The 19,810-nt window shown below is 52.9% G+C and overlaps 1 protein-coding gene across 1 annotated transcript in view; it reads right to left on the reverse strand.

The window, feature by feature from the left end:
* The window catches only part of LOC138642333 (SCO-spondin-like), a 410,056-nt gene that overhangs the window by 106,598 nt on the left and 283,648 nt on the right, over positions 1-19,810 (reverse strand). The window contains exons 68-78 of the mRNA XM_069730432.1: positions 15,692-15,780; positions 7,451-7,620; positions 7,330-7,376; positions 5,182-5,382; positions 4,937-5,107; positions 4,603-4,800; positions 4,426-4,516; positions 3,012-3,232; positions 2,711-2,860; positions 2,223-2,389; positions 1,865-1,992 (exon numbers count right to left, since the gene is read on the reverse strand). Coding sequence (XP_069586533.1) covers positions 1,865-1,992; positions 2,223-2,389; positions 2,711-2,860; positions 3,012-3,232; positions 4,426-4,516; positions 4,603-4,800; positions 4,937-5,107; positions 5,182-5,382; positions 7,330-7,376; positions 7,451-7,620; positions 15,692-15,780 — 1,633 coding nt within the window. The remainder of the gene's footprint in view (positions 1-1,864; positions 1,993-2,222; positions 2,390-2,710; positions 2,861-3,011; positions 3,233-4,425; positions 4,517-4,602; positions 4,801-4,936; positions 5,108-5,181; positions 5,383-7,329; positions 7,377-7,450; positions 7,621-15,691; positions 15,781-19,810) is intronic.

The raw sequence follows: 19,810 nt of genomic DNA on the forward strand, positions 1-19,810 counted from the left end.
GGAACAAGAATATGAAAGGAGAGGAAGAGGATGAGAGGGAGGAGAATGAGAAGATGGAAGGAGAGAAAGAAGAGCAAGAGGGAGAAGAAGGAGAAGATGAAACAGGAAGAAGTAGGTGAAGGAGAAGATGGAGAGGAAGAAGGACAAGAGAGAGGGAAATGAGAAGATGAAAGGTGAGGAAGAAGTACAAGAGGGAGGAGAAATAGAAGATGGAAGGAGAGGAGAGGGGAAGGACAAGAGGGAGGGGATGGAGAAGATAGAAGGAACAGAAGAAGGACAAGAAGGAGGGGAACGAGGAGATGGAAGGAACAGAAGAAGGACAAGAAGGAGGGGAATGAGAAAATGGAAGGAGAGGAAGAGGGGTGAGAGGGAGGGGAATGAAAGGACAGAAGAAGAGGAAGAAGGACAAAAGTGAGAGAAACAAGAAGATGGAAGGAGAGGAAGGACACAAGGGAGGAGAACCAGAACATGGAAGAAGGACAAGGAAGGAGAGGAAAAAGGACAAGAGGGATGGCAAAAAGAATATGGAAGGATGGTATGAAAGAATAGAGGGAGGGGAGTGAAAAGATGGAAGGAGAGAAAAAAAACAAGAGGGAGGATAACAAGACGATAAGAGAGGAAGTTGAACAAAAGGGAAGAGAATTAGAAGATTGAAAGAGAAGAAGAGAGACAAGAGAAGATGAGAGGGAAAGGATGAGAGTGAGGGGAACGAGATCTTGGAAGGAGAAGAAGAATTACAAGAGTTAGGACAATGAAAAAGATGGAAGGAGAGGAAGAAGGAGAAGAGAGAGTGGAACAACAAGATGAAGAAGGAAAAGAGAAAGGTGAAAGAGGAGATGGAGGAAAGAAGATGGAAAGAGATTAAGAAAGACCAAAAGGAGAGAAACATGAAGATGGAAGGGAAAGAAGGACAAGAGTGAGGAGAATGAAAAAATAGAAGGAGAGGAAGAAAGGCAAGAGAAATGGTAAAGAAAAGATGCAGATGGAAATGATAAAAAAGGAGAAAAAAATAGAAAGGAGAATGGAATGATAAGGAAAAAAATAAAAAACACAAGAAGAAGGACAAGAAAGAGGGGACTGAGAAAATGGGGGGAGAAGGAAAAGAATGAAAAGAGAAGCAGCATGAAAAGGAGAAGATGGAGTAAGAGATGATGAAACAAAAGGGGAAGATAAGCTGAAGAAAAAGAACAGGGGGAAGTAGAGAAGATGAAAAGGGTCAATAGTGGAAGGAAAGGAAGGAGGAAATAAATAGAGATAATAAGGAGAAAAAAAGAAATTATGTGGAAGGAGAAAGTAGAAGAAAAGGAAGAAAAAAGGTGGAGAAGAAAAAAACAGAATATGGAAGAGAAAAGGAGAAGCAGAAGAAAAGAAAAAATAGAAGATGAGAAGTAGACAACATGAACAAGGACACTCAGGAAACAACAGGGAAAGGGAAGGAAAAGAAGAATAAGGAGATGCAGAAGAGAAACAGAGGGATAATGAGGAGGGTGAAGAGGAAGAATGGAGGGAATGAAAAAGAGAAACAATAAGAAGATAGAGAAGAAAATCAAAAGGAAGAAGATGAAGAATAAGGGAAAAAGAAAAAGCAGAAGGGAAAGGAGAAAAAGGACATGGAGGATGAGAAGGAGGGAAATGAGAAGAAAAGGAAGAAGCTGAAAAACACAAAGAATAGAAGGTAGGAAAAGGAGAAGCAGAAGAATGAGAAAATGGAGAAGATAGGCCAAAGGAAACGAATGATATGACTCAAAAGGGGAAGAAGAATAAAAAAGGTGATAAGAAGACAGAGAAAGAAAAGGATAATAAGGAGAAGTAGGCTGTATGAGAAGAAGAGTAGGGCAGCGCGAGCGGCCACAATCCTCCATACCATGAGCTGCAGCCCACATGGATCTCTGCTCCTGGTGGCATCTCATCTCCTGGCTGGATGTGCAGATCATCAGATACATTGCCCCTCAGTCCATGGAGAATGTCCACTGTCATCAGGCAAGGACAGTCCTGACCAGCACACAGGGCACAGAAAGTCATTTCTCTGCTCGCTGTCCAGTTTCAGAAGATGGCAATCCTCCTGTCCCAGTCATGTGATGCACACACAGGTCTACAGCTCGTTCCAAGACACTGCTCTGACATGACACGGCCAGGATAGATTGTCATCCCCAATAATATGTCACATTCAGTGACAACAAGCAGAAGTAACAGCGGTAAGTCTCAGCAGCGCAGTGTCTGACCGTGACGCAGGAGCCGTTGTGGTAGTAGGTGCCCTGAGGGCAATGACATCCCTCCTCACAGTCGTCCAGGAAGCATTCCACCTGCTGCGTCAGATGGGCACAACTGTATGGACAGCTGTCGTCCTTCCCGCACTCTCGGTACAGACGGTCCACAGGACAGCCGATATCTGGAGATGGAGAAGGGTCAGCGATATGATCAGGACAGGACGGCAGCGGCATCCTACAGAGAATAGGAAGCTGTAGGGATCTACACCAGAATGTATAGCTGCACATGGTCAGCCAGGCCAGTGACATCCGTCTGTTTATGGGGTGTACTGGAAACACTGTAAAGACATGGAGTGGTCTCTCCAGGTCGGGACCGTCTGCAGCCACCTCCTCTCAGATATGGACTACAGGTAGACTCCCAGAATTATGTCATTCACCACCAATTCTGGAAGGTCATATCTGCTTCATTTCTGAGCCATAGATATTTGTCCACCTTACTTTACCTAGACACACATGGGTGTTGCACATCCGGCTCTGCATGGCTTTTCCTTCACATTCCTGATGTTGACACTCCCGTACCCGAATCTGCTCTCCTCCCCCACAGCTCATGCTGCACGGTAACCATGAGGACCAATCACTCCATGGATCCAGCTCTATAACCAGAACATAGAACAACAGTGACCCCAGAAGACCCCAAATATGAGGAGACAACTACAAGAACTAGTCACTAACACAGAAAAATCCCAGACCAGAACTCTCAGTGAGGGCCAGAGAAGATCCACCTCATGTGGGGACTGTGCTTACCTGGACAGCTGGAGATCTGGCAATATCTCTCATCTTTGGGATTTCCTACACAATCATGGCCGCCATTCTGGGGTACAGGACTGTCACATTGTCTAAACCGAGTCTTGGTTCCTTCTCCACAACTGACAGAACATGAGGTCCAGGAGGTCCACACCCCCCAGTGCCCATCCAGATGACACTGAGGGTCCGGTGTGCAGAGCAGGAGGCCATGGGAACAGGTGCTGAACAAAGATGGATGTAGTCATTAATCTTGAAGAAATACTGAGGAGGTGTCAAAGGTTTTACTGAGATGATAAAGTCAACACCGAGGCCCCACAGTCACAACCGAGGCCCCATAGTCTTCATCGAGGCTCTAAAGTCATCAACTATGCACCAAAGTCATCATGGAAACCACACAGTCATCGCCGAGGCCCCACAACCATCACCGAGGCCCCACAACCATCACCGAGGCCCCACAACCATCACCGAGGCCCCACAACCATCACAGAGACCCCACAGGCATCATTGAGGCCCCAAAATCATCACAGAGACCCCACAGTCATGGTCAATGGCCATCAGTCACAGTCATCCCTGAGTTTGGTTATCCTGTGGACATGATCATTTGATCGGGATCTGCAGAAGTGACCTGTGACCGCATCTAAAAAAGCCCCATGTGCACAACAAGTGCTCTCAGAAGGCAGATGACTTATGTCCCAGGCCCACGGCTTCTAGTACTGTCCACCCTCCACCCTGCCACAACACAGGACACATCATAAGGCTATTTCTTTTATGTGACTGAGCTAATAGCTCTGGTTATAGCAGCTGCAGATTTTACTTTTTTCTTTTAGATTCACAGATCATGGTTCCCGACACTTATTGCCTCGACTGGATTATTGACCGTCCGTGCCGGATAACTCCAGAGTTTTTTGGTGCTCCCAGTCCAGGGAACTACTATGTCTTGGCCTTTTTCTCTCACTAAGGGGGAGTAGCTTTCTAATGTGTGTGGATTCGGCTGCATTAAAGGGGATTCCCGGCTACCAATCTATGGTGTGTTCTGGTAGACAGAAAACCTGTCTATCTGCCATGATGCAAAGATCCAAGAACGTGAGCCATCATAGCCCTCAGATGAAAAGGTTACATTTATGGAATTCTTCCAATACCGTACGTATCTGGTCACACAACCATCCACGTGTGATCTGACCATCCAGATTAATGAACCTGCCAGATCCAGCACTCCCAGCAAGCCATAAAGGCTAGAGGGGGTGAAGGCTTCAAGCCAGCTCGCTCCAATACTTAGTATCTAGTATTCCTCATTCGAGACAAAAATACAAACTGATCTGAATCTGGGAGAAATTCCTACAGAAAAATGGCAGATTGCCGGCGAGCCAGAACTCTGTGGCACAGTGACGCACCAGACACCGGGCCACACACTCACCAGTTCTGGCACGGGCCAGTCACCACTTCTCCAGGCTGTGCATATTCCCAATGGACGGGACCAGGCCAAGCAGAACCAGACTTCGAAGAACCTGAAGATAGAAGGGGCCATTTCTTGTTGATTCCTCCTTTTGGGAAGGTCTTGGATGGTGCCACAGTTACCCCAGTCCAGACTTACCAAGAGTGCTGTTCTGGTACTTGCATCTGCAGTCACTGGGGGCCACGCACCCGCCATCCTGCAGGAGACGCCCCTCGGGACATCCACATGATGGCTGGCACTCCTCACTGTCTAGGCACACAACGTCTCCATGAAGATGGTCACAGGATCGGGGGCAGGGTTTACCACAGGTAAAATTCACCAGTCCTCCACCGCACTCTGCACGGAAGAGAAGGCAGCGTCATGTCCACAGCACAATAGCGGATCAGTGGTTATACTCCAGTCCTTAGACTCTGGGACTATGCATGGTGGAGCGAGCCCCAGCCCTGAAACTAGTCCTACACCCCATTATTACCTGAGCACTGGGTGCTGTTGTCTTCGCAGACCCTGCTCTGTATGGACTCCCCTACACATGGTGAACCCCCAAACCGTGCCGGTGGGTTATTACACTGTCGGGTTTTCACAGCGTCTCCTGAACAGGCATCACAATACGACCACGGACTCCATGGACCCCAGTGACCATTGACTGTGGAGATAGGACAGGAAGTTACACAACGCTCAGGTGCTCTCACCAGGGGACAGCGTCTCCTCACAGTTTACCTGGACAGAAGGACGGCTGTGGACACTGCCGGTGCTCCATCTGCACCCCTGTGTCACCATAGTACTGCTGAACATCCGGACACTCCTCTCCAGCACCTCGGGGACTGGGACAAGCACAGCTCCGGTACCGGGTCACCACCTCAGTCCCACATGTCCTGGAGCAGGGAGTCCACTCCGACCACTCACACCAGCTGCCAGCCACTGCCAAACATGACGGGAGTTACACATGGGAACAAGAGGTTTTCCATGGGGGCGGCCGGCCGGTCTCTCATGCCAGGAGTTAGCGGTCAGCACCACTATACATGTGCAATAATGAGGGGCTTCCCAGTACATACAACACGGATGAGAGAGAAAACTTCACACAGTGCAGATAAAGAAGAGGCGAGCGGACACATGGAGTGTCGAAACCCTCAGAGTCCTGGAACAGGATTGCAGAACCCAAGAGTGCAGAAATCCCAGAGGGTCGGACCTCCATAGAGCCAGACCCCTAGAGGGCCAGACCCCAGGGAACATAATCCCTAGAGAGCCAGACCTCCAGAGAACCGGTCCCCCAGAGTGCTGGACCCCAAAGTGTCGAAACCCAGGAGTGCAGAAATCCCAGAGTGCCGAACCTCCAGAGAGCCGGACCCCCAGATCACAGCATTCAGTACCACTATGCATGTGCAGTAATGAGGGGCTTCCCAGTACATACAACACGGATGAGAGAGAAAACTTCACACAGTGCAGATAAAGAAGAGGCGGGCAAGACACATGAAGTGACGAAACCCCAGAGTGCCGGACCTCCAGAGAACCAGGCCCCCAGAGGACTAGAACCCCAGAGGGCTGGACCCCAGAGAACAGGACTCTAAAGAGCCAGACCTCCAGAGAGCCAGACCTCCAGAAGGCTGGACCCCAGAGAACAGGACTCCAAAGAGCCAGACCCACAGAGTGTCGGACCCCCCAGAGAGCTGGAACACCAGAGAACAGGATCCCCAGAGCGCAGGACCTCCAGAGAGCCAAACCCCCAGAGGACTAGAACCCCAGAGTGCCGGACCTCCAGAGAACCAGGCCCCCAGAGGACTAGAACCCCAGAGGGCTGGACCCCAGAGAACAGGACTCCAAAGAGCCAGACCTCCAGAGTGTCGGACCCCCCAGAGAGCTGGACCACCAGAGAACAGGATCCCCAGAGCGCAGGACCTCCAGAGAGCCAAACCCCCAGAATGCCTGAACCCCATGTCCCCTCACCCAGTGTCCCCTCACCCGGTGTCCCCTCACCCCACGTCATCTCACCCCGTGTCCCCTCACCCCGTGTCCCCTCACCCTGAGTCGCCTCACCTCATGTCTCCTCACCCCATGTCCTCTCATCCCGTGTCTCCTCACCCGGTGTCCCCTCACCCCGTGTCCCCTCACCCCGTGTCTCCTCATCCCGTGTCTCCTCACCCCATGTCCTCCCACCCAGTGTCCCCTCACCCGGTGTCCCCTCACCCCGTGTCCTCTCACCCCGTGTCCCCTCACCCCGCATCCTCTCACCCCGTGTCCCCTCACCCCGTGTCCCCTCACCCTGAGTCCCCTCACCCCGTGTCTCCTCACCCCATGTCCTCCCACCCCGTGTCCCCTCACCCGGTGTCCCCTCATCCCGTGTCTCCTCACCCCATGTCCTCCCACCCCGTGTCCCCTCACCCGGTGTCCCCTCACCCCGTGTCCTCTCACCCCGTGTCCCCTCACCCCGCATCCTCTCACCCCGTGTCCCCTCACCCCGTGTCCCCTCACCCTGAGTCCCCTCACCCCGTGTCTCCTCACCCCATGTCCTCCCACCCCGTGTCCCCTCACCCGGTGTCCCCTCATCCCGTGTCTCACCCCATGTCCTCCCACCCCGTGTCCCCTCACCCGGTGTCCTCTCACCCCGTGTCCCCTCACCCCGCATCCTCTCACCCCGTGTCCCCTCACCCCGTGTCCCCTCACCCTGAGTCCCCTCATCCCGTGTCTCCTCACCCCATGTCCTCCCACCCCGTGTCCCCTCACCCCGTGTCCCCTCACCTCGTGTCTTCTCACCACGTGTCCCCTCACCCCGTGTCCTCTCATCTGGTGTCCCCTCACCCCGTGTCCTCTCACCCCGTGTCTTCTCACCCCGCGTCCCCTCACCCGCTCCCCCATGCCCGCAGGACTCACCGGCACAGACTGCATTGCTGCACTTCATGGTGCCGTTCACACAGTTGCTGCAGAGACATCAGACATTGATCAGAGCGGTCACGGTGCGTCTGTGGGGTGATGTGACTGAATGGCATCTCACCAGTTATTACACCCATCTGCCATGGGCACAGTCTCTCCTGGGAGGCGTCTCTCTCCAGTCAGGAGATCCAGGCAGGTGCAGTCCTCCAGATCCACACAAGAGGAGCCATTGGCAGCGAGCAGCCTCCCCGATGGGCAGTGACAGCCAGGCAGGCAGCTCTGCAGGCACAGCTGTGTAGACAATAATGATGATGTCACTGTCACACGAATGACATCACTTCCTGATACCTGACCTCAACATCAAGCATGAAGAAACCAAAGGACTGAGATTACCCACAATGCTCGGTGCAGGGGGAGAGCAAAGGACTGAGATTACCCACAATGCTCGGTGCAGGAGAAGAACACAGGACTGAGATTACCCACAATGCTCGGTACAGGAGGAGAACACAGGACTGAGATTACCCACAATGCTCGGTGCAGGAGGAGAGCACAGGACTGAGATTACCCACAATGCTCGGTGCAGGAGGAGAGCAAAGGACTGAGATTACCCACAATGCTCGGTGCAGGAGGAGAGCAGAGGACTGAGATTACCCACAATGCTCGGTGCAGGAGGAGAGCACAGGACTGAGATTACCCACAATGCTCGGTGCAGGAGAAGAGCACAGGACTGAGATTACCCACAATGCTCGGTACAGGAGGAGAGCACAGGACTGAGATTACCCACAATGCTCGGTGCAGGGGGAGAGCACAGGACTGAGATTACCCACAATGCTCGGTACAGGAGGAGAGCACAGGACTGAGATTACCCACAATGCTCGGTGCAGGAGAAGAGCACAGGACTGAGATTACCCACAATGCTCGGTGCAGGGGGAGAGCACAGGACTGAGATTACCCACAATGCTCGGTACAGGAGGAGAGCACAGGACTGAGATTACCCACAATGCTCGGTGCAGGAGAAGAGCACAGGACTGAGATTACCCACAATGCTCGGTGCAGGGGGAGAGCACAGGACTGAGATTACCCACAATGCTCGGTGCAGGAGAAGAGCACAGGACTGAGATTACCCACAATGCTCGGTGCAGGAGGAGAGCACAGGACTGAGATTACCCACAATGCTCGGTGCAGGGGGAGAGCACAGGACTGAGATTACCCACAATGCTCGGTACAGGAGGAGAGCACAGGACTGAGATTACCCACAATGCTCGGTACAGGAGGAGAGCACAGGACTGAGATTACCCACAATGCTCGGTGCAGGAGGAGAGCACAGGACTGAGATTACCCACAATGCTCGGTGCAGGGGGAGAGCAAAGGACTGAGATTACCCACAATGCTCGGTGCAGGGGGAGAGCAAAGGACTGAGATTACCCACAATGCTCGGTGCAGGAGGAGAGCACAGGACTGAGATTACCCACAATGCTCGGTGCAGGAGGAGAGCAGAGGACTGAGATTACCCACAATGCTCGGTGCAGGGGGAGAGCACAGGACTGAGATTACCCACAATGCTCGGTGCAGGGGGAGAACACAGGACTGAGATTACCCACAATGCTCGGTGCAGGAGGAGAGCACAGGACTGAGATTACCCACAATGCTCGGTGCAGGGGGAGAGCAGAGGACTGAGATTACCCACAATGCTCGGTGCAGGGGGAGAGCACAGGACTGAGATTACCCACAATGCTCGGTGCAGGAGGAGAGCACAGGACTGAGATTACCCACAATGCTCGGTGCAGGAGGAGAGCACAGGACTGAGATTACCCATGATGCTCGGTGCAGGAGGAGAGCACAGGACTGAGATTACCCATGATGCTCGGTGCAGGAGGAGAGCACAGGACTGAGATTACCCACAATGCTCGGTGCAGGAGGAGAACACAGGACTGAGATTACCCACAATGCTCGGTGCAGGAGGAGAGCAGAGGACTGAGATTACCCACAATGCTCGGTGCAGGAGGAGAACACAGGACTGAGATTACCCACAATGCTCGGTGCAGGAGGAGAGCAGAGGACTGAGATTACCCACAATGCTCGGTGCAGGAGGAGAACACAGGACTGAGATTACCCACAATGCTCGGTGCAGGAGGAGAGCAGAGGACTGAGATTACCCACAATGCTCGGTGCAGGAGGAGAGCACAGGACTGAGATTACCCATGATGCTCGGTGCAGGAGGAGAGCAGAGGACTGAGATTACCCACAATGCTCGGTGCAGGAGGAGAGCAGAGCACTGAGATTACCCACAATGCTCGGTGCAGGGGGAGAGCACAGGACTGAGATTACCCATGATGCTCGGTGCAGGAGGAGAGCACAGGACTGAGATTACCCATAATGCTCGGTGCAGGAGGAGAGCACAGGACTGAGATTACCCATGATGCTCGGTGCAGGGGGAGAGCACAGGACTGAGATTACCCATGATGCTCGGTGCAGGGGGAGAGCACAGGACTGAGATTACCCATGATGCTCGGTGCAGGGGGAGAACAGAGGACTGAGATTACCCACAATGCTCGGTGCAGGGGGAGAGCACAGGACTGAGATTACCCATGATGCTCGGTGCAGGAGGAGAGCACAGGACTGAGATTACCCATAATGCTCGGTGCAGGAGGAGAGCACAGGACTGAGATTACCCATGATGCTCGGTGCAGGGGGAGAGCACAGGACTGAGATTACCCATGATGCTTGGTGCAGGGGGAGAGCAAAGGTCTGAGATTACCCACAATGCTCGGTGCAGGAGGAGAGCACAGGACTGAGATTACCCACAATGCTCGGGGCAGGAGGAGAACACAAGACTGAGATTAGCCACGATGCTCTGTGCAGGGGGAGAGCACAGGACTGTTGTGAATTCTCCTTTTGGGTTCCCTCCGGTGGTTGTAGGTGGTAATGCAGTTGTCCCTGGATTGCAGTCCTGGTCAGGTGTATCTGCTGATTGCAGTTCTGACTGGGGTATTTAGGTGTGCAGGATTCATTAGTCCTTGACAGTTGTCCATTGTCCTGGGAGGTTTTGGATCTTTGTCTGGTTCCTCCTGCCTTGCTGCCAATTCAGCAAAGATAAGTGTCTGGTTTTTGTTTCTGTGGCACACATGCTGTGTCCTTAATAATTTTGTGCTATTCATTTGTTTTCTCTTGTCCAGCTTAGATTGTGTCAGTGTTTTCTCAGTCTTGTTGGATTCTCAGGAGTTGCAGATATACGTTCCACGTCTTTAGTTAGATGGTGGAATTTTTTGTATTATCTGCTGTGGATATTTTTTGGAAGGGTTTTAATACTGACCGCTTAGTATTCTGTCCTATCCTTTCCTATTTAGCTAGAAGTGGCCTCATTTGCTAAATCTTGTTTCCTGCCTGCGTGTGTCTTTCCTCTACTACTCACAGCCAATATTTGTGGGGGGCTGCCTATCCTTTGGGGTTCTGCTCTGAGGCAAGGTAGAATTCCTACTTCCATCTATAAGGGTATTTAGTCCTCCGGCTGTGTCGAGGTGTCTAGGATTTGTTAGGCACACCCCACGGCTACTTCTAGTAGCGGTGTTAAGTTCAGGATTTGCGGGCAGTACAGTTTCCACCAACTCCAGAGAAAGTTCCATGCGGCTCCAAGGCCATCAGATCATAGCACAGTACTGAGATTACCCACGATGCTCGGTGCAGGGGGAGAGCACAGGACTGAGATTACCCACAATGCTCAGGGCAGGAGAAGAGCACAGGACTGAGATTACCCACAATGCTAGGGGCAGGGGGAGAGCACAGGACTGAGATTACCCACAATGCTCGGGGCAGGAGGAGAGCACAGGATTGAGATTACCCACAATGCTCGGTGCAGGAGGAGAGCACAGGACTGAGATTACCCACAATGCTCGGTGCAGGAGGAGAGCACAGGATTGAGATTACCCATGATGCTCGGTGCAGGGGGAGAGCACAGGACTGAGATTACCCACAATGCTAAGGGCAGGAGAAGAGCACAGGACTGAGATTACCCACAATGCTCGGGGCAGGAGAAGAGCACAGGACTGAGATTACCCACAATGCTCGGGGCAGGAGAAGAGCACAGGACTGAGATTACCCACAATGCTCGGTGCAGGAGGAGAGCACAGGACTGAGATTACCCACAATGCTCGGTGCAGGAGGAGAACAAAGGACTGAGATTACCCACAATGCTCGGTGCAGGAGGAGAGCACAGGACTGAGATTACCCACAATGCTCGGTGCAGGAGGAGAGCACAGGACTGAGATTACCCACAATGCTCGGTGCAGGAGGAGAGCACAGGACTGAGATTACCCACAATGCTCGGTGCAGGAGGAGAGCACAGGACTGAGATTACCCACAATGCTCGGTGCAGGAGGAGAGCACAGGACTGAGATTACCCACAATGCTAAGGGCAGGAGAAGAGCACAGGACTGAGATTACCCACAATGCTCGGGGCAGGGGGAGAGCACAGGACTGAGATTACCCACAATGCTCGGTGCAGGAGGAGAGCACAGGACTGAGATTACCCACAATGCTCGGTGCAGGAGGAGAGCACAGGACTGAGATTACCCACAATGCTCGGTGCAGGAGGAGAGCACAGGACTGAGATTACCCACGATGCTCGGGGCAGGAGGAGAACACAGGACTGAGATTACCCACAATGCTCGGGGCAGGAGGAGAACACAAGACTGAGATTACCCACAATGCTCGGGGCAGGAGGAGAGCACAGGACTGAGATTACCCACAATGCTCGGTGCAGGAGGAGAGCACAGGACTGAGATTACCCACAATGCTCGGTGCAGGAGGAGAGCACAGGACTGAGATTACCCACAATGCTCGGTGCAGGAGGAGAGCACAGGACTGAGATTACCCACAATGCTCGGTGCAGGAGGAGAGCACAGGACTGAGATTACCCATAATGCTCGGTGCAGGAGGAGAACAGAGGACTGAGATTACCCACAATGCTCGGTGCAGGAGGAGAGCACAGGACTGAGATTACCCATAATGCTCGGTGCAGGAGGAGAACAGAGGACTGAGATTACCCACAATGCTCGGTGCAGGAGTAGAGAAAAGGTCTGAGATTACCCACGATGCTCGGTGCAGGAGGAGAGCACAGGACTGAGATTACCCACAATGCTCGGTGCAGGAGGAGAGCACAGGACTGAGATTACCCACAATGCTCGGTGCAGGAGGAGAGCACAGGACTGAGATTACCCACAATGCTCGGTGCAGGAGGAGAGCACAGGACTGAGATTACCCACAATGCTCGGTGCAGGAGGAGAGCACAGGACTGAGATTACCCATAATGCTCGGTGCAGGAGGAGAACAGAGGACTGAGATTACCCACAATGCTCGGTGCAGGAGGAGAGCACAGGACTGAGATTACCCACGATGCTCGGTGCAGGAGGAGAGCACAGGACTGAGATTACCCACAATGCTCGGTGCAGGAGGAGAGCACAGGACTGAGATTACCCACAATGCTCGGGGCAGGGGGAGAGCACAGGACTGAGATTACCCACGATGCTCGGTGCAGGAGGAGAGCACAGGACTGAGATTACCCACAATGCTCGGTGCAGGGGGAGAGCACAGGACTGAGATTACCCACAATGCTCGGTGCAGGAGGAGAGGAGAGGACTGAGATTACCCACAATGCTCAGTGCAGGAGGAGAGCACAGGACTGAGATTACCCACGATGCTCGGTGCAGGAGGAGAGCACAGGACTGAGATTACCCATAATGCTCGGTGCAGGAGGAGAACACAGGACTGAGATTACCCACAATGCTCGGTGCAGGAGGAGAACAGAGGACTGAGATTACCCATGATGCTTGGTGCAGGAGGAGAGCACAGGACTGAGATTACCCATGATGCTCGGTGCAGGAGGAGAGCACAGGACTGAGATTACCCATGATGCTCGGTGCAGGAGGAGAGCACAGGACTGAGATTACCCATAATGCTCGGTGCAGGAGGAGAACAGAGGACTGAGATTACCCACAATGCTCGGGGCAGGAGGAGAACACAAGACTGAGATTACCCATGATGCTCGGTGCAGGAGGAGAGCACAGGACTGAGATTACCCACAATGCTCGGTGCAGGAGGAGAACAGAGGACTGAGATTACCCATAATGCTCGGAGCAGGGGGAGAGCACAGGACTGAGATTACCCATGATGCTCGGTGCAGGAGGAGAGCACAGGACTGAGATTACCCACAATGCTCGGTGCAGGAGGAGAGAAAAGGTCTGAGATTACCCACAATGCTCGGTGCAGGAGGAGAGCACAGGACTGAGATTACCCATGATGCTCGGTGCAGGAGGAGAGCACAGGACTGAGATTACCCATGATGCTCGGTGCAGGAGGAGAGCAGAGGACTGAGATTACCCATAATGCTCGGTGCAGGAGGAGAGCACAGGACTGAGATTACCCACAATGCTCGGTGCAGGAGGAGAGCAGAGGACTGAGATTACCCATAATGCTCGGAGCAGGGGGAGAGCACAGGACTGAGATTACCCATGATGCTCGGTGCAGGAGGAGAGCACAGGACTGAGATTACCCACAATGCTCGGTGCAGGGGGAGAGCACAGGACTGAGATTACCCACAATGCTCGGTGCAGGAGGAGAGCACAGGACTGAGATTACCCACAATGCTCGGTGCAGGAGGAGAACACAGGACTGAGATTACCCACAATGCTCGGTGCAGGAGGAGAGAAAAGGTCTGAGATTACCCACAATGCTCGGTGCAGGAGGAGAGCACAGGACTGAGATTACCCACAATGCTCGGTGCAGGAGGAGAGCACAGGACTGAGATTACCCACAATGCTCGGTGCAGGAGGAGAGCACAGGACTGAGATTACCCACAATGCTCGGTGCAGGAGGAGAGCACAGGACTGAGATTACCCACAATGCTCGGGGCAGGAGGAGAACACAGGACTGAGATTACCCATGATGCTCGGTGCAGGAGGAGAGCACAGGACTGAAATTACCCATAATGCTCGGAGCAGGGGGAGAGCACAGGACTGAGATTACCCACAATGCTCGGAGCAGGGGGAGAGCACAGGACTGAGATTACCCACAATGCTCGGTGCAGGAGGAGAGCACAGGACTGAGATTACCCATAATGCTCGGTGCAGGAGGAGAACACAGGACTGAGATTACCCACAATGCTCGGTGCAGGAGGAGAGCAGAGGACTGAGATTACCCATGATGCTCGGTGCAGGAGGAGAGCACAGGACTGAGATTACCCATAATGCTCGGTGCAGGAGGAGAACAGAGGACTGAGATTACCCATGATGCTCGGTGCAGGAGGAGAACAGAGGACTGAGATTACCCATGATGCTCGGTGCAGGAGGAGAGCACAGGACTGAGATTACCCACAATGCTCGGTGCAGGAGGAGAGCAGAGGACTGAGATTACCCATGATGCTCGGTGCAGGAGGAGAGCACAGGACTGAGATTACCCACAATGCTCGGTGCAGGAGGAGAACAGAGGACTGAGATTACCCATAATGCTCGGAGCAGGGGGAGAGCACAGGACTGAGATTACCCATGATGCTCGGTGCAGGAGGAGAGCACAGGACTGAGATTACCCATGATGCTCGGTGCAGGAGGAGAGCAGAGGACTGAGATTACCCATAATGCTCGGTGCAGGAGGAGAGCACAGGACTGAGATTACCCACAATGCTCGGTGCAGGAGGAGAGCAGAGGACTGAGATTACCCATAATGCTCGGAGCAGGGGGAGAGCACAGGACTGAGATTACTCATGATGCTCGGTGCAGGAGGAGAGCACAGGACTGAGATTACCCACAATGCTCGGTGCAGGGGGAGAGCACAGGACTGAGATTACCCACAATGCTCGGTGCAGGAGGAGAGCACAGGACTGAGATTACCCACAATGCTCGGTGCAGGAGGAGAACACAGGACTGAGATTACCCACAATGCTCGGTGCAGGAGGAGAGAAAAGGTCTGAGATTACCCACAATGCTCGGTGCAGGAGGAGAGCAGAGGACTGAGATTACCCATGATGCTCGGTGCAGGAGGAGAGCACAGGACTGAGATTACCCATAATGCTCGGTGCAGGAGGAGAGCACAGGACTGAAATTACCCATAATGCTCGGTGCAGGAGGAGAGCACAGGACTGAGATTACCCATGATGCTCGGTATACAATCAACCTCTGTAGTGTTACAAATATGTGATCAATTGATCATGGGCATGAAAAGGTGAATGTGCAGTCCTGGCACACAGTCTCTGCACCTCCCTTTATGTGGACGTCCTGATTCTCCGCTGACAGTGCATCGTACCCCGGTTATTGATCACACATATATGTTATAAGAATAATCAACAATGGCGCCTCACCTGACGGAGCGTCGCCTCATCACAAGACCGGGGGCAGGAAGGACCGCAGCTGCTATATGTGGATCCGGCAATGGCCGAACAGTTTGTCACTGAAGAAATCAACTCTGGAATAACATATTAATGATATAAGGGAGCAGAGGAGGTGACGGGTGTGACGAGATGTGGGAGCACAGGAGGTGACGGGTGTGACGAGATGTGGGTGTACAGGAGGTGACGGGTGTGACGAGATGTGGGTGCACAGGAGGTGACGGGTGTGACGAGATGTGGGAGCACAGGAGGTGACGGGTGTGACGAGATGTGGGAGCACAGGAGGTGACGGGTGTGACGAGATGTGGATGCACAGGAGGCAACAGGTGTGACTAGATGTGGGTGTACAGGAGATGAAGGGTGTGACGAGATGTGGGTGCAGAGAAGTTGACGGGTGTGACGAGATGTGGGTGCACAGGAGGTGACGGGTGTGACGAGATGTGGGTGCACAGGAGATGAAGGGTGTGACGAGATGTGGGTGCAGAGAAGTTGACGGGTGTGACAAGATGTGGGTGCACAGGAGGTGACGGGTGTGACGAGATGTGGGTGTACAGGAGATGAAGGGTGTGACGAGATGTGAGTGCACAGGAGGTGATGGGTGTGACGAGATGTGGGTGCACAGGAGGTGACGGGTGTGACGAGATGTGAGTGCACAGGAGGAGATGGGTGTGACGAGATGTGGGTGTACAGGAGGTGACGGGTGTGACGAGATGTGGGTGCACAGGAGATGAAGGGTGTGACGAGATGTGGGAGCACAGGAAGTGACGGGTGTGACGAGATGTGGGAGCACAGGAAGTGACGGGTGTGACGAGATGTGGGAGCACAGGAGGTGAGGGGTGTGACGAGATGTGAATGCACAGAAGGCAACAGGTGTGACGAGATGTGGGTGCAGAGAAGTTAACGGGTGTGACGAGATGTGGGTGTACAGGAGATGAAGGGTGTGACGAGATGTGGGTGCACAGGAGGTGACGGGTGTGACGAGATGTGAGTGCACAGGAGGAGATGGGTGTGACGAGATGTCGGTGTACAGGAGGTGACGGGTGTGACGAGATGTGGGTGTACAGAAGATGAAGGGTGTGACGAGATGTGGGAGCACAGGAGGTGACGGGTGTGACGAGATGTGGGTGCACAGGAGGTGACGGGTGTGACGAGATGTGGGAGCACAGGAGGTGACGGGTGTGACGAGATGTGGGTGCACAGGAGGTGACGGGTGTGACGAGATGTGGGAGCGCAGGAGGTGACGGGTGTGACGAGATGTGGATGCACAGGAGGCAACAGGTGTGACTAGATGTGGGTGCAGAGAAGTTGACGGGTGTGACGAGATGTGGGTGCACAGGAGGTGACGGATGTGACGAGATGTGGGTGTACAGGAGATGAAGGGTGTGAAGAGATGTGGGTGCACAGGAGGTGACGGGTGTGACGAGATGTGAGTGCACAGGAGGAGATGGGTGTGACGAGATGTGGGTGCAGAGAAGTTGACGGGTGTGACGAGATGTGGGTGCACAGGAGGTGACGGATGTGACGAGATGTGGGTGTACAGGAGATGAAGGGTGTGACGAGATGTGGGTGCACAGGAGGTGACGGGTGTGACGAGATGTGAGTGCACAGGAGGAGATGGGTGTGACGAGATGTGGGTGTACAGGAGGTGACGGGTGTGACGAGATGTGGGTGCATAGGAGGTGATGGGTGTGACGAGATGTGGGTGCACAGGAGGTGACGGGTGTGACGAGATGTGAGTGCACAGGAGGAGATGGGTGTGACGAGATGTGGGTGTACAGGAGGTGACGGGTGTGAAGAGATGTGGGTGCATAGGAGGTGATGGGTGTGACGAGATGTGGGTGCACAGGAGGTGACGGGTGTGACGAGATGTGAGTGCACAGGAGGAGATGGGTGTGACGAGATGTGGGTGTACAGGAGGTGACGGGTGTGAAGAGATGTGGGTGCATAGGAGGTGATGGGTGTGACGAGATGTGGGTGCACAGGAGGTGACGGGTGTGACGAGATGTGAGTGCACAGGAGGAGATGGGTGTGACGAGATGTGGGTGCAGAGGAGGTGAAAGGTGTGAAGAGATGTGGGTGCAGAGGAGTTGACGGGTGTGATGAGATGTGGGTGCACAGGAGGCGACGGGTGTGACGAGATATGGTTGTACAGGAGGTGACAGGTGTGACAAGATGTGGGTGTACAGGAGTTGACGGGTGTGACGAGATGTGGGTGTACAGGAGGTGACGGGTGTGACGAGATGTGGGTGCATAGGAGGTGAAGGGTGTGAAGAGATGTGGGAGCACAGGAGGTGACGGGTGTGACGAGATGTGAGTGCACAGGAGGTGACGGGTGTGACGAGTTGTGGGAGCACAGGAGGTGACGGGTGTGACGAGATGTGGATGCACAGGAGGTGACGGGTGTGACGAGTTGTGAGTGCACAGGAGGAGATGGGTGTGACGAGATGTGGGTGTACAGGAGGTGACGGGTGTGACGAGATGTGGATGCACAGGAGGTGACGGGTGTGACGAGTTGTGGGAGCACAGGAGGTGACGGGTGTGACGAGATGTGGATGCACAGGAGGTGACGGGTGTGACGAGTTGTGAGTGCACAGGAGGAGATGGGTGTGACGAGATGTGGGTGTACAGGAGGTGACGGGTGTGACGAGATGTGGGTGTACAGGAGATGAAGGGTGTGACGAGATGTGAGTGCACAGGAGGTGACGAGTGTGATGAGATGTGGGTGTACAGGAGATGAAGGGTGTGACGAGATCTGGGTGCACAGGAGGTGACGGGTGTGACGAGATGTGGGTGTACAGTGTGGTATAGGAAAATATTTAGAATTGAGAGTCCTCAGTGGTTGATACCTTTTAATGGCTAACTGAAAAGATGGTAACAAATCGCAGCTTTCGACACTACACAGGTCTCTTCATCAGGCAAAGACTAAAAGAAATTCTGAAGAATCACATATTTATGCACAACATAGTATAGGGAAAAAAAACCATGGATAAGACAGGTGACATGAAGCAGAATTACCATGGGTGATAAACAGTTATGTCCATAAATATTGGACCAGTTGTTAGATAAGGAATGTTTTATTGTCCTCTGATTAGGGTCTCTGTTGTGATGACCCCACATGGTCTGAGAGGCAAATTCCTTCGTTCCTTAGTTGATGTAAAAAGACATAAAACCATGTGACACATTCATTCCTGCAGTGTGAGTGTCAAAGGTCGTCATCAGTTTATATTCCCAGACTCTTCTGTCTCTCTGAGATTTGAAGCTACCTTTTAACACAAGTAATTTCATGTCCATAATGTTATGATTGGGGAGACAAAAATGTTTGGCCACAGGTAGATCCATTCTTTTTTCTCTTATTGTGTGGCGGTGAGAATTCATCCTTGTTCTCAGTTTCTGCCCTTTCTCCCCCACATACAGACCCCCAGTTGGACATTTAGTAGAAATAATTCTGTACACCACATTAGAAGTGACACAGCTGAAAGTACCTGGGATCTTGTAGTCCTGATGTGAATTGGGGATCTTTATTTTGTCCATGGTCATTATAAATGGACATGTTTTACATTTTTTCTGGTTGCAAGAAAAGGTTCCTGCAGCTGTAGGAGAGGACAGGGAGCTTCTGACAATGATGCTTCTTAGATTTGGGGGCTGCCTAAAACACAGTAGTGGGGGGTCTGGAGGATTGTAGTCGGCATCTTTTTGTAGTAAAGGTTGTAATTTCTGTGCAGCTCCCCTCAGCACCTCCAGATATGGATTGTAGGTAACCACTAGAGGTACCCGGTTGTTTTCTTCTTTAGCTTTGTAACATAGCATAGCAATGTGCCATCCCACTCAGGTCACCCCCACTTTCCACACTTATAGAAACATACAGGCCATTAACACCCAGAAACTTATGAAGAGCTTGCAGTCCTCATTGGCCCCAATCTCCTCCATCTCATGTCCTGATTCTGCTCTGAAGCATTATAATGAAACCCTGCAAAGTGCTCTGGATGAAGCTGCTCCTCCTATACATAAAACAACTCAGCACAGATGGCATCAACCGTGGCACACGCTGCAAACACGTTTCCTGCAGCGGTGCTCCAGGTGCGCAGAACGTCTGTGGAGAAAATCTAA

Source organism: Ranitomeya imitator, chromosome 6 (assembly GCF_032444005.1).
Source record: "Ranitomeya imitator isolate aRanImi1 chromosome 6, aRanImi1.pri, whole genome shotgun sequence".
In the NCBI taxonomy this organism is placed as follows: domain Eukaryota; kingdom Metazoa; phylum Chordata; class Amphibia; order Anura; family Dendrobatidae; genus Ranitomeya; species Ranitomeya imitator.